At 38.8% G+C, this 11,818-nt stretch overlaps 2 protein-coding genes across 2 annotated transcripts in view; both read left to right on the plus strand.

Annotated features, from left to right (window-relative positions):
• The window catches only part of myo1f (myosin IF), a gene marked incomplete at its 5' end in the record, with an annotated part of 28,907 nt that extends 21,281 nt beyond the window's left edge, over nt 1–7,626 (plus strand). Inside the window, 9 exon segments of the mRNA XM_014007361.1 lie at nt 1,883–1,997; nt 2,104–2,273; nt 2,412–2,557; nt 2,997–3,143; nt 3,218–3,366; nt 3,479–3,541; nt 5,005–5,212; nt 6,476–6,636; nt 6,736–7,626. Of these exon segments, the coding sequence (XP_013862815.1) occupies nt 1,883–1,997; nt 2,104–2,273; nt 2,412–2,557; nt 2,997–3,143; nt 3,218–3,366; nt 3,479–3,541; nt 5,005–5,212; nt 6,476–6,636; nt 6,736–6,812 (1,236 nt within the window). The 3' untranslated portion in view covers nt 6,813–7,626.
• A 3,928-nt stretch (nt 7,627–11,554) lies between these two features.
• Nucleotides 11,555–11,818, plus strand: part of acer1 (alkaline ceramidase 1) — a 9,744-nt gene continuing 9,480 nt past the window's right edge. The window contains exon 1 of the mRNA XM_014007373.1: nt 11,555–11,630. Within this exon, the coding sequence (XP_013862827.1) occupies nt 11,624–11,630 (7 nt within the window). The 5' untranslated portion in view covers nt 11,555–11,623. The remainder of the gene's footprint in view (nt 11,631–11,818) is intronic.

Below are 11,818 nucleotides of genomic sequence, written 5' to 3' on the forward strand. Positions count from 1 at the left end.
TGAAAGATTTGGGCCACATAAACCAAACCACAACTGGCCCATTTGTGGCATTGAAAGATTTGGCCCACATAAACCAAATCACAACTGGCCCAGTTGTGGCATTGACAGATTTGAGCCACATAAACCAAACCACAACTGGGTTATTTGTGACAATGTTAGATTTGGGCCACATAAACCAAATAACAACTGGCCCAGTTGTGGCATTGAAAGGTTTGGGCCACATAAACCAAACCACAACTGGGTTATTTGTGTCAATGTTAGATTTGGGCCACATAAACCAAACAACAACTGGCCCAGTTGTGGCATTGAAAGGTTTGGGCCACATAAACCAAACCACAACTGGCCCAGTTGTGGCATTGAAAGATTTGGCCCACATAAACCAAATCACAACTGGCCCAGTTGTGGCATTGACAGATTTGGGCCACATAAACCAAACCACAACTGGGTTATTTGTGACAATGTTAGATTTGGGCCACATAAACCAAACAACAACTGGCCCAGTTGTGGCCTTGAAAGGTTTGGGCCACATAAACCAAACCACAACTGAGTTATTTGTGACAATGTTAGATTTGGGCCACATAAACCAAACAACAACTGGCCCAGTTGTGGCATTGAAAGGTTTGGCCCACATAAACCAAACCACAGCTGGCCCAGTTGTGGCATTGACAGATTTGGGCCACATATACCAAACCGCAACTGGGCCAGTTGTAGCATGCCATCTTAAAACAATGTCATTATTGCCAGACCTGGCCCACCTCCAGTTGACAAACCACTTGCCATGTCATCAGTCAGCCAGCAGTGCCARTTTGATACTAGATGTGGCCCACGCCTGTCTTCTGTGTGGGTAGATTTGACATATTTGACACAKTTATGTATAATTTATTTATATATTGAACCTCATTCAGCTAAGCAAAGTAAGCAAACACAAAAATGGCCATAATTCTCTCARTTTGACCTAAGGCTAAGGGTTGACATGTTGGATGTTGAGTCATTACCAACACAAGGTCTGTTTTTAAAACGTCACCTCCAAACTACTGTAGTCTGTCTGTTAGCAAAATATCTCATGATCACTGGATGGATTAATTTTAATAATTCAATTCAATTCAGTTTATTTATATAGTGCCAAGTCACAACATACGTTGTCTCAGGGCACTGTACATAAAAAGAACAATCTAAAGAAGAAACCAGCAGATTGTGTTGAATCACTTCATCACAGTCTCCCATCCTGAGCAAACGGTGGAGAGGAAAAACTCCCTGCTRATCAAGAAGAAACCTCCAGCAGAACCAGGCTCAGGACAGGCRGCCATCTGCCTCAACCGGCTCTCCAWAACTCAGTTAGTTTTACAGACACTGAGGTATTTGATGTTTTTGCTGAGTCATGMAGGACATACTGTAGTAGGACATCACAAAATCATAAAACAGAATCACAGGAACTAATTTCTTATTATATTAAAATTATTTACAGTATAAGAACAGCTTACAACAGTGATGCGCAGTCTTGGTTCTCAGGTCTCACTGCTCCAACATATTTTATTCAAATCGTAATTAAAAYAAACTATTCCTGACTTTGAAATCATATAAACATCTAAAACATGCAGAAGAGATCAGCGACGACCAAGGTAGGGAAACGCTGCTGTGCAAATTTTCTGAATAAGGACTTCCTTATTTGCTTGTATGTTAGTGGTCAACAGAGGCGTTCAGGGTCAGACATTCAGTGGGTTTTAATATAATGTATCACGCTTTGATGAGTTGATAAAACCTCATTTTTAAAAGTTATAAATAAATATTCTCATATATGAGAGATTATTGTTTAACCCCTTGAATCTGGTTAAACAYGTTCCTTTCAACATGCTGTTTTTTAATTTTTTAATTTTTATTTTAGCTGTTTCTTCTTGAGGAGATGAGGGAAAGAAAGTTCGACACATTCGCCAGACTTATTCAAAAGGCCTGGAGAAGATACAACGCCAGGAAGAAGTATGAGCAAATGAGAGAAGAGGGTGAGTGAGACCAACAGAGATTCTCCTAAAACCCTGCTGGTCTCTTTTTCTTATTTTTGCACTCGTGATGATTTTAAAAATGCTCATCTCTCCTCGTGACGCTCAGCCTCGGACATCCTGTACAACTCCAAGGAGCGGAGGTCGAACAGTCTCAACAGAAACTTTGTTGGAGATTACCTCGGCTTGGAGCAAAGACCCGAGCTGCGGCAGTTTCTGGCCAAGAGGGAGCGCGTTGACTTCGCTGATTCGGTGAACAAGTTTGACCGCAGATTCAAAGTGAGGAACTTTTTTGAGTCACTGTTTTAAGAACTAATGACAAGTGGAACAAGATGAAAACAAAAATACTCATCCCCGCACGTCTTCCTTCCCTTTTTTTGTCTACATTTCTCACTTCCTTTATCCCACACCGCACAGTCTATCAAGAGAGACTTGATCTTGACCCCTAAGGGCATCTACCTGATTGGTCGAGAGAAAGTGAAGAAGGGACCTGAGAAAGGGCTGATCAAAGAGGTGCTGAAACGTAAACTAGACTTTGGAAACATCTCCGGCGTCTCGCTCAGGTGAGGCTTCGGTTTCCACGAGCAGCGTGACTTAATGCGATAACGTTTGTCACTGACAAAATATAGCTCAAGAGCGCAACTGTGTCATTAACCACCGCATGAGAACTAGCTGTGGTGGTGAGAATAAACACAGGATGTTCACACATTTCTACTGTTACAGAGTTCACAGAATTTGTTCTTTGAAATGTTGTTGTGAGACATTTTCTCACAAGTTTCACGTGACTGTTACTTACATTATGTGAGCTAAAACACAAACAATTTTATAAACTGTTAAATTTAAGCTCAACATTTGTAAAACCAGCTGGGTTGTAAAGATTTTTCTGTTGGCGGAGGTCGATTAGCTGTCGCAGCCATCTTAAACTGGGCTGGCTGCAAATTCTTGCTGAGTTACCGCTTCCTGTTTCTGTTGTATTCTGAAGCCGTGTTTGGTTTATTTCAGTACGAGACAAGATGATTTCTTCATCCTCCACGAGGCCCAGTATGACAGCCTGCTGGAGTCCAACTTCAAGACAGAGTTCCTCAGTTTGCTCTCGAAACGCTACGAGGAAGTGACCAAGAGAAAACTGACGATCGCCTTCGCTGACAGGTAACACGAAAACCGACACTGACCCGGAAGAACCAGAGAGCAAGGGTTCGCTGACGCGCTTTGCTTTTTCTCAGGCTGGAGTTTAGAGTGAAGAAGGAGGGTTGGGGAGGAGGCAGCTCCAGGGTGGTGGTGTTCCAGAGGGGTCAGGGGAATCTGGCCCAGTTCAAACCTGGAGGGAAGACCCTCACAGTCACAATAGGAGACGGTCTACCCAAGTCCTCAAGTAAGTGAGAAACACAGGAAGAGCAATGCTAATCTGTGCAGATTATAACTGACCATGAAGTGGGAAGGGTGTTTTGTTTTCAAATCCTTTAAATACACTTTTATTTCCCCAGAGCCAACCAAGAAGTCTGTGTTTGACTCTCGAGGTGGAGGAAGAAACCATGTACCCAGCAGAGGTATGATGCTCCGATGCTTGAACTCTTATTTCCATTTAAATAAATACAATATTTACAGAATGTTATGCTTGTTTACTGATGTGGGACAATCTCTAAAAATCTAATATAATTTGAAATTATTGCTAATAGCCTATTTTTTATTGTTAATGACTTTATCAGTCATGTTTATAATCTTAGCTGAATCAATATGAAGTTACAAGGCTCTGCCACTGCTACGTGCTAAACGTAAAAAAAATGTTTAAAGTAGAAGAATGGTGGCTAAGTCAAAAATGGCAAAACAACACTCAAGAGCTAAAAGTAGCAAAATGCTAGCTAAAAGCTTAAAGCGGAAAATAAAGGATAACTAAATCCATCTTGCCATCTTGATGAAGGTTTAAATTTGTTTTAATGCTTCTTATACTTTGTATAAAATTTATGTGCAATGTCTTTTTTTAATGATTTGTATTGATTGTATTTTATTGTATTATTGACAAATTGTATGTTGCCGAGTCATTTTAACTTAGTTTTGTATAACCTTTATTGTTTTTAATCACGTCCAGGGACAACAGATGAAAAATAGCCTTTGGCTAACTCTGGCACATTTACAGAAATGTCAGTTAATATGCATTGTCCCTTCTAAATAAATAAATTAAATTAAATAAAAAGCTAAAAGTAGCTACCGGTAAATACCAGCTAATAGTAGTACATTAGAAAAAGCTCAAACAAAAAAAGTCTAACTAAAATCTGAATAATAGCTAAAGATAGCAAAATACAGGGTAGCTAAAATCTTAAATTAGCAAAACAATGGCTAAAAACACTCAAGAGCTAGAGGTAGCAAAATGCTAGTGAAAAGCTTAAAGTGGATCAAGGATAACTAAAAGCTAAAAGTAGCTGCATACTCGCTTAAAGTAGCAAAACAATAGCAAAAGTCTATCTTAAAAACTAAAGTAGCAGAACAATGCCTAATACTAAGAATAGCAAAACAACACTTAAAGGTAGCAAAAATGCTGGCAAAAAGCTCAAAGTGAAAAATGGCTAATCAAAGCAAAAAATAGCTAAATGCTATCTTAAAGTAGCAAATCACTTGTTACAAGTAGCAAAAGACATGCTACAAATCCTAAAGTTACAGAAAAGTGGCTAAAAGCTACAAACAGCTAAATGCCTGCTAAAAGTTAAAAGGAAGAAATGCTAAATGAAATCTGAAACTAGCTAAATTCTAGCTAAAAACTTAAAGTCACAGAACAATGGCTAAAAGCTAAACCCAGCTAAATATCTGGTAAAAATTAAAAGGAAAAGATGCTAGCTAAAAAACCAAAAGTAGCAAAAGAAGACAAAAAGAGAGCAAGCAAGCTGAAGCAGGTTTCAAATGTAATGTTTTTGAATGAGCTGCAGGTTAAATGATGATTATTTTATCTAAGTTTTTGCTCCATGGTAATGTCCAGATGTCATTTCCAGATTTTTATTTCTAATGTTTCTCCCCACAGCGCACCAGAACGGAGCAGCCAAGTTTTCCAGAGTCCATCCTCCCCAACAGTCAGAAATCACATACTCGTCTACACACAAACAGAACCGGCCGCCCAACGCCGCCCTGCCCAAACTGGGCTCACAAAAGACCTCCAGAACTCCAGCCCACAACCAGCAGAACCAGCGCAACCTGGACTTTCTCAATGTGCCTGATCAAGGCATGTCCGGGTAAGAAAAACTGAAGACTTGTCATATATAGGAAAAAAAAAAGTGGGGGCAAAGGTTTGCTGACAGAATGGGCAGAGATTATTTACTCACTGGAAACAGTTCAAACAGGTTCTGAAGAATCGTTAGGGCTTGTTTGGGTGAGGCTCCGTATTTCAATCCCTGTATGAAGTCAGCAAAAATGTTGAACTGTTGCTTTCTGAAAGCACATTGCAGAATTTTCACACACATATTGATCAGGTACAAGTGACTATAATCAATCCAGTTGTTCACACACTCAGGTAAACACATTGTAGGTGTAAATATTCCTATCATTGCCCTTTAAAGGGATCCCCGATTAGTTGTAACATTAGACTTTATTTAATAAACATATATTTTAACTGTAAAATAAAGACTGTAAAAATAATGTAGGATGTTCAGTTTTTATAATTTTTAAACTAAAACTTTAAAAATATATTACACGGGCGGGGCCATTTTATATACACACAAAGCATTCTGTGTAAATGATGACGTGTATAGGTCATCGGTGTGAGGCTGTTAGCGAACTATATCCACCCTGAAGGTTAATCTTGGACAATATCTGATGATCGACTCTTTTAAATGAAACCAGAGAGCGTTGACAGAGAGGAGAAAGTAGAAATGACTCAGCCTGGAACTGAAAATATAGATGGAGGACCTCAGTTTAGTTTGTTTTTTGCGCTAGCGCTGAGCTAATACATTTAAGGCAATATAGTGTCAGCGCTAGCACAAAGGCTAACAGGTTAAGCTGAGGTTCTTCTTCCATGAAGCAGCTCTGTTGTCCTCCATCTATATTTTCAGTTACAGACTGAGTCATTTCTACCTTCTCCTCTCTGTCAACGCTCTCTGGTTTCATTTATAAGAGTCGATCATCAGATATTGTCCAAGATTAACCTTCAGGGTGGATATAGCTCGCTAGCAGCCTCGCACCGAGGACCTATCCATGTCATCATTTACCCACAATGCTTTGTGTGCAAATAAAATGGCTCTGTCTGTGTTAAAATATATTTTTTAAAATTTACAAAACTAAACAGCCAAAAGTATTTTTACAGTCATTATTTTACAGCTAAAATATATGTTTATCAAATAAAGTCTAATGTCACAACTAATCGGGGATCCCTTTAAAAGAAATTAAAAGGCTCCAAGAAGAGGCAAAGCTGTGCTTCAAGAAATTAGCTGTGTCACAAAAACCTTTCAGTTCTGTCAGTCCGCAGCACATTTCAGCTCTCTGTGTCTTGACTGTGACAGGATGCAGAGGAGACGGAGCGTCAGCAATCGGCCTCCTCCTGCTCCTAAACCTCAGCCGCGGCCTCAGGGTCCCTGCTGCCGGGCCTTGTATCAGTACGTCGGCCAGGACACCGACGAGATCAGCTTCGAGGCCAACGACGTGTTCGATCTCGTCAGAGAAGGTGCGCGGACGAAAGCAAACGATGTTGCGCATGGAGTGGAGATGAAAATAGGAATAATATTTTGGGTTGATGACTGTTTATTTATGTTTTTCTCTGCAGATCCATCGGGCTGGTGGACGGGCAGGATTCGAGGAAAAGAAGGTCTCTTTCCCGGTAACTACGTGGAAAAGATCTGATGAAGACTTTTTATTTTTCCACACCTCTCTGCTTAAGAAAAAAACTGCCCCACGAGTTCAGAACTGCACGGCAGTTCTTGTCTAAAGGTGAACTTTGCAGACATTTGAGCCTGGACTAATTTTCCGTCACCTTTCTGCACGAAGAGAAGATAAAGGACGTCAGCGGCGATTGTTAAAACACAAGGAGCTGCTCAGGTTTCATCGTTGTTGAAGTGTCAAACGATCCCACACCGACTGACTCGAGAGCGAGACCTTTGACTTCAGCTGCTGTCAAACCACGCCTTCGTTCCTGAAGGTCGGTGCTTCCGGGAAAACCACTCAAAGCTTTAAATGGGCCAAAAACAGAAAAAATGAACAGAAAAATCTGCATTGCTCCCTGGTGTCTGCAGCGTCTCTATTTGCCTCTTTCCTAAAAAAAAAAAAAAAAAACTAATCAGTGCTGCTCAGGGATTTTGATTAATTCAACATTTTAAAATAAGACTTTTTTAGCAACAAAACAGCTTCAGGTAAAATCACAGCCAACGTGCTTCATTTTATGTGTATTCTAATCAGCATTATTGACACTTTCTTCAACTTTTTTCCAAATACAAAAAAAATTGAAAGAAAATACTTTTATATTTTTTTACTTTGAGTATTTTTGCACTGCTTTGTACTGTACCGTGAGTAAATTGAAGTAGATTTCTGAACAGAAAATCAGTGAGAAGTGAGTGACTAATTGCAAYTGTGTTAAGGTTTTGTAAAAATGTCTTTACAGTCCATCTGTRTGTGATTTTGTAAATGAGTATAAGATAAATAAAGACTCACAAAGTACAAATCTTTGTCCTGTATACTTATTTGTGATCATGGTCAAGTAGTTAAAGATCATTTAATCATTTGTGTTAAAGAAATAGAATAAGCTTCTGCATGGTTTTCAGCAGCTTCAACTGAGYGCTTTGTTTACACTGAGTGTGTACCTGCATTTCAGACTTGCATATGATTAAATCTGGAAAACTACTGCACCATTTGTTGTAGCTCAGGATAAGCTTTTTGTGTTTGATTTCAGACTTTGCAATGACATCKTTATCTTTAGGATGAATTGGTTATGTCGTTCCACCTTCAGTTTGCGATGTCGCGRGAATGTCGGCCTCTGAAGCTCAGGATGTGCGTGAGGTTAGATGATGTTTTTGTGCTCGTTGCGTTCATTAACCTGCTGTGGGAAAGGATTTGTTTCGGCTGAGCTGGAAACCACATGACCACACTGCTGATGATAGTTCCTTTAAATTGTAAGGACTCGCTCCCTTTATGACCTCTGACCTCAAGTCATCAACTCTAAAACTTGGTGAGTGTATTTATTTATTTAAGAAGAAAATAAGTCAAATGGTTTAACAGATGGTTTATTCTTGTCTTACAGGAGACTGCTGCTGTGCAGCAACAGAGTGAGATGATCCTATTTGTACAGACATAAAGTTACATCAGCTCCGGCTATATGGCTGTCTGGACATGTTGTCAARCTTTGGTTTAGAGTTGTTGACTTGTCATATTTAACTGTCTTGTTGCATTTTTGTCACATTTTTGTCTGTTTTTTTAGTCACATCACTCTTTTTTTTGTCCACCCTCAAAGTGTTAAGTTCTGATAAATCATAAAAGTGAATTATTTAAATATTGTTGATTGATACATGGATCAAATATGTTCTCATACTTTTTTGGTCTGGGGTCCGCTTACAGGAGAGAAACATACATMCTTCCTCATAAACCTCATGCTGATTTAAAAATKACCCTTTAATTCTTTCATGCCATGGGGATAATACATTTTTTGGTTGATTTTTACTAGTGCATAGTTCCCCGTATTTGCATTTTGTRAAATGAAATGACAAATTTAGGAATTTATTGCAATTGTTTGAGGACCCCCATGCCACACAGCTTGCCGACCCCTGGGGGTCCTGGGACCGCAGTTTGAAGAACCTCTGCTTTGGAACTTCAACATGTTAAGGTGCGATTATTACCTTTGTGTTACCTTATCATCTCTGCAACAAAAACTACAATACTTGCTGTGTTTATGCGCACCAAGTTAACATAAAGCCTGCAGATAAGTTTGACTGATCACTATAATGGAAAAAAGAAAATAAAAACATGCAGAATATGCGACTCTTTCAGAGTGTTTTAGCAGGCAGGGTTTGTTTCACTGATTAAAAACCTGATTCGACTTGTAAGAGCWTTTGCCCTTTGTTTTCAGGGCACCTGAGCTCTTAAACGGTTAAAGCTCTGCAGTAATTGGATTGAACAAATCCTGGTGAATGCTGCTTCAGATCTGGTTTYATTTTGTACATTACATGCGTGTGTCCATACAATCAATGATTAAATTGTAAGTGTAATAGAACTAATCCTTTTATGTTTAAGCAAGTAATTCATGACATCCTTTAATGAYYTAGGTTTKCATGACATGCTGTTCATCTGCAGAYAGAATGATTAAMGTCAGAACAAGATYTGCTAACAACAGTCGTTCTTAGATATCACTTGTGTTTATCTTTGTGTTTTCCATTGACCTTGTATCAAATCTTGCTAAGATGGCATTATGGTGTTTATTAATATATATATGAGGCCTCTCGAGACAATATTCAACGGTAGTGTGGAGAGACAGTGACAGAGAGAAGCAGAGGCACAGAGACAGGCCAGGTGTTTCTCTGTGTTTCCTGTTGTTGCAATAAAACTCAGCTGATCATCCCACGGAGTACCTTCATTCTTGGACCACGTATTTCTGTCTTTGCTAAATAAACATCACCATAACAGTAAGAAAACTGTGTTTTTTATAGGTAATGGGGGAAAAAAAGAGTCCGATTTCAGACTTGAACGTTTAATTACAAATGAATAAGGCCAAATACTGAGCTGAATTCAGTTCTTATAGCTCTTTTACACAATCTTCTGACGAAACCACCTCTTCTGAGGCAAAAGACGTCTCTGATATGGAAGGCCCTTCCTGCCAAGTATRAACACAAGTTCTGACATCTGATTAAATAACTGTTTGTCTGTTGTGTTCAAGTCCTGTTTTAACTAATCTGTCCCTTAAAAGGTACAGCCTGTGACCCATATCACGAGTCACTCAGAACTGAGCACACACTTCTATTTAATCAGAGCTTAATCACAGTACATAAGAAATATATAATCACACATTTGAATAAAAAAAGTACCTCAGTTCAGACATCGTAATGAAAAACAAGCATCGGTGTTAAACAGAATAAATTTACCCTCAAAACTATACAAATGTTATTAATACTCATGTTAACTTTTTAAATAGCTGTTTGGCTTTAAATATGCTGTGAGCAATTACTTTAAAGTGTAGCTTATTTTTCTTCTTTTGGCTGTTCCCTCTTCAGGAGTCCTCCTTGTCCATCTCACTCTGTCCTCTGCATCTTCTCTCCTCATCCCTCCATGTTCTCTCTACGTCTTCCCTAAAACTGCCTCCCTCTCTTTCACCTGAACTGTCTTTCAACAGTTGACTTTCAATCCTCTTTTTTCAAATGCATACCTCATGCAACTCATCATACGCCATCTTTGCTTTTACTATATCTCCCTTTTATCGCCTGCATCTTGCAAATCACCTGCCGCCTTTCTTCCCAAAGTTTTAGACTAAAATCATGCTATGTTGGGAAATGACAACATTATAGCTACTTTGGGAGCACCTTAAAGATATTATGCACAATCTTGTGCATGCATGTTTTGAATATTACTCCCTGCTATGACCGTCTTAAATCTTAGCACAAAATCTGTAAAACTGACTGAGATTAATCAATTTTTGTGTTGGCTAATCCAGATTAGCTGTAGCAGTCATATTAAGTTAGATCAAGTCCAAAAGATAAAAGTTTGTATTTGTATAACCCAGTGATTATTTCCAAAAGTTTCATTCAAATCCATCAAGTGGTTCATGAGATATTTTGCTAACAGACAATCAAGGTCAACTCTAACAGCTAAAACAAATGTTAAAAACAAATAAAAAACGCCCAAAGCAATCTATTAGCACTCATCACATTTGCTAATGTTTAGTCTCAGCAAATACCACACCAAACCTTAGCTTCTTATCTGTAAAACTGATCAAGGTATGGTCATTTTTGTGTTTTAAAGTTCAGTTAGCCTGGAACAGCCACCTTGAAGCGTGTTGACTCAAAAAGTTAATCAATTGTAGGTGTAAATCAAATGGTTAATTCCTGCAAGTTTTGTTAAAATCGGCCCAGTGGTTCATGAGATATTTTGCTAACAGACACAGGAAAAAACAGTTTTACTCACCAATCATGCTTAAAATATTTGCACAGTCTAGTATATTCTTAATGACTTCCTGAAATTATAGTAGACTACTTGTTAGCTATTCTATTGTTTATTATATTGTTATAATTTTTCACAGCTGCGGTGTTGCATGAAAYTGAAGCACATGTTGATTTTCCAGCTTTTGAGGAAATCATGACCCAGTTATTAATGCCTTCATGATGCGTGTTTAACGCTCACTCATCTATATACATTTACTTTGAAATGGTTAAACCGGTTATTTCAGTAAAACTTTTTTTTAACCGCTGATCCAGTTTGTCTGTTTTGTTTCCACCTTCTGCCAGGCAGCAGCACGTCTTCAGCTGAGGAAAAACAGGACCAACAAGTCCCTTCTATGAGGTTTTTTTTATGTTTTATTATACATTTTCTCTCAAATACCGTGAGGCGAGGCAGCGTGATTATCAGTGACGTCACGCTTTAGCAGGCTCCGCCCCGCTCAGATCCACCTGTTCAACCACCTGGAGTTGGAGCAGCAGYTCCTGAGTTCTGACTGGAGGCTGAGCCACGACCGCAACAGCATGGGAGGTAGGAAAGCTGAACTTTTCATACTTTATACTTCCACATTATACATGTATTTAATGTGTGTTGTTTTGTTTGGATATAAATTAAGAAAATTGCCAGAAATAAGCTGTTATAACTCAAGAGAGTTTGATTAACACGACCAAAGTCCTTCAGAGTTTAGCAAAAGCTAAAAACAATAAAAACTATAACAG

Source organism: Austrofundulus limnaeus, unplaced genomic scaffold (assembly GCF_001266775.1).
Source record: "Austrofundulus limnaeus strain Quisiro unplaced genomic scaffold, Austrofundulus_limnaeus-1.0 Scaffold41, whole genome shotgun sequence".
NCBI classification, from domain to species: Eukaryota; Metazoa; Chordata; class Actinopteri; order Cyprinodontiformes; family Rivulidae; genus Austrofundulus; species Austrofundulus limnaeus.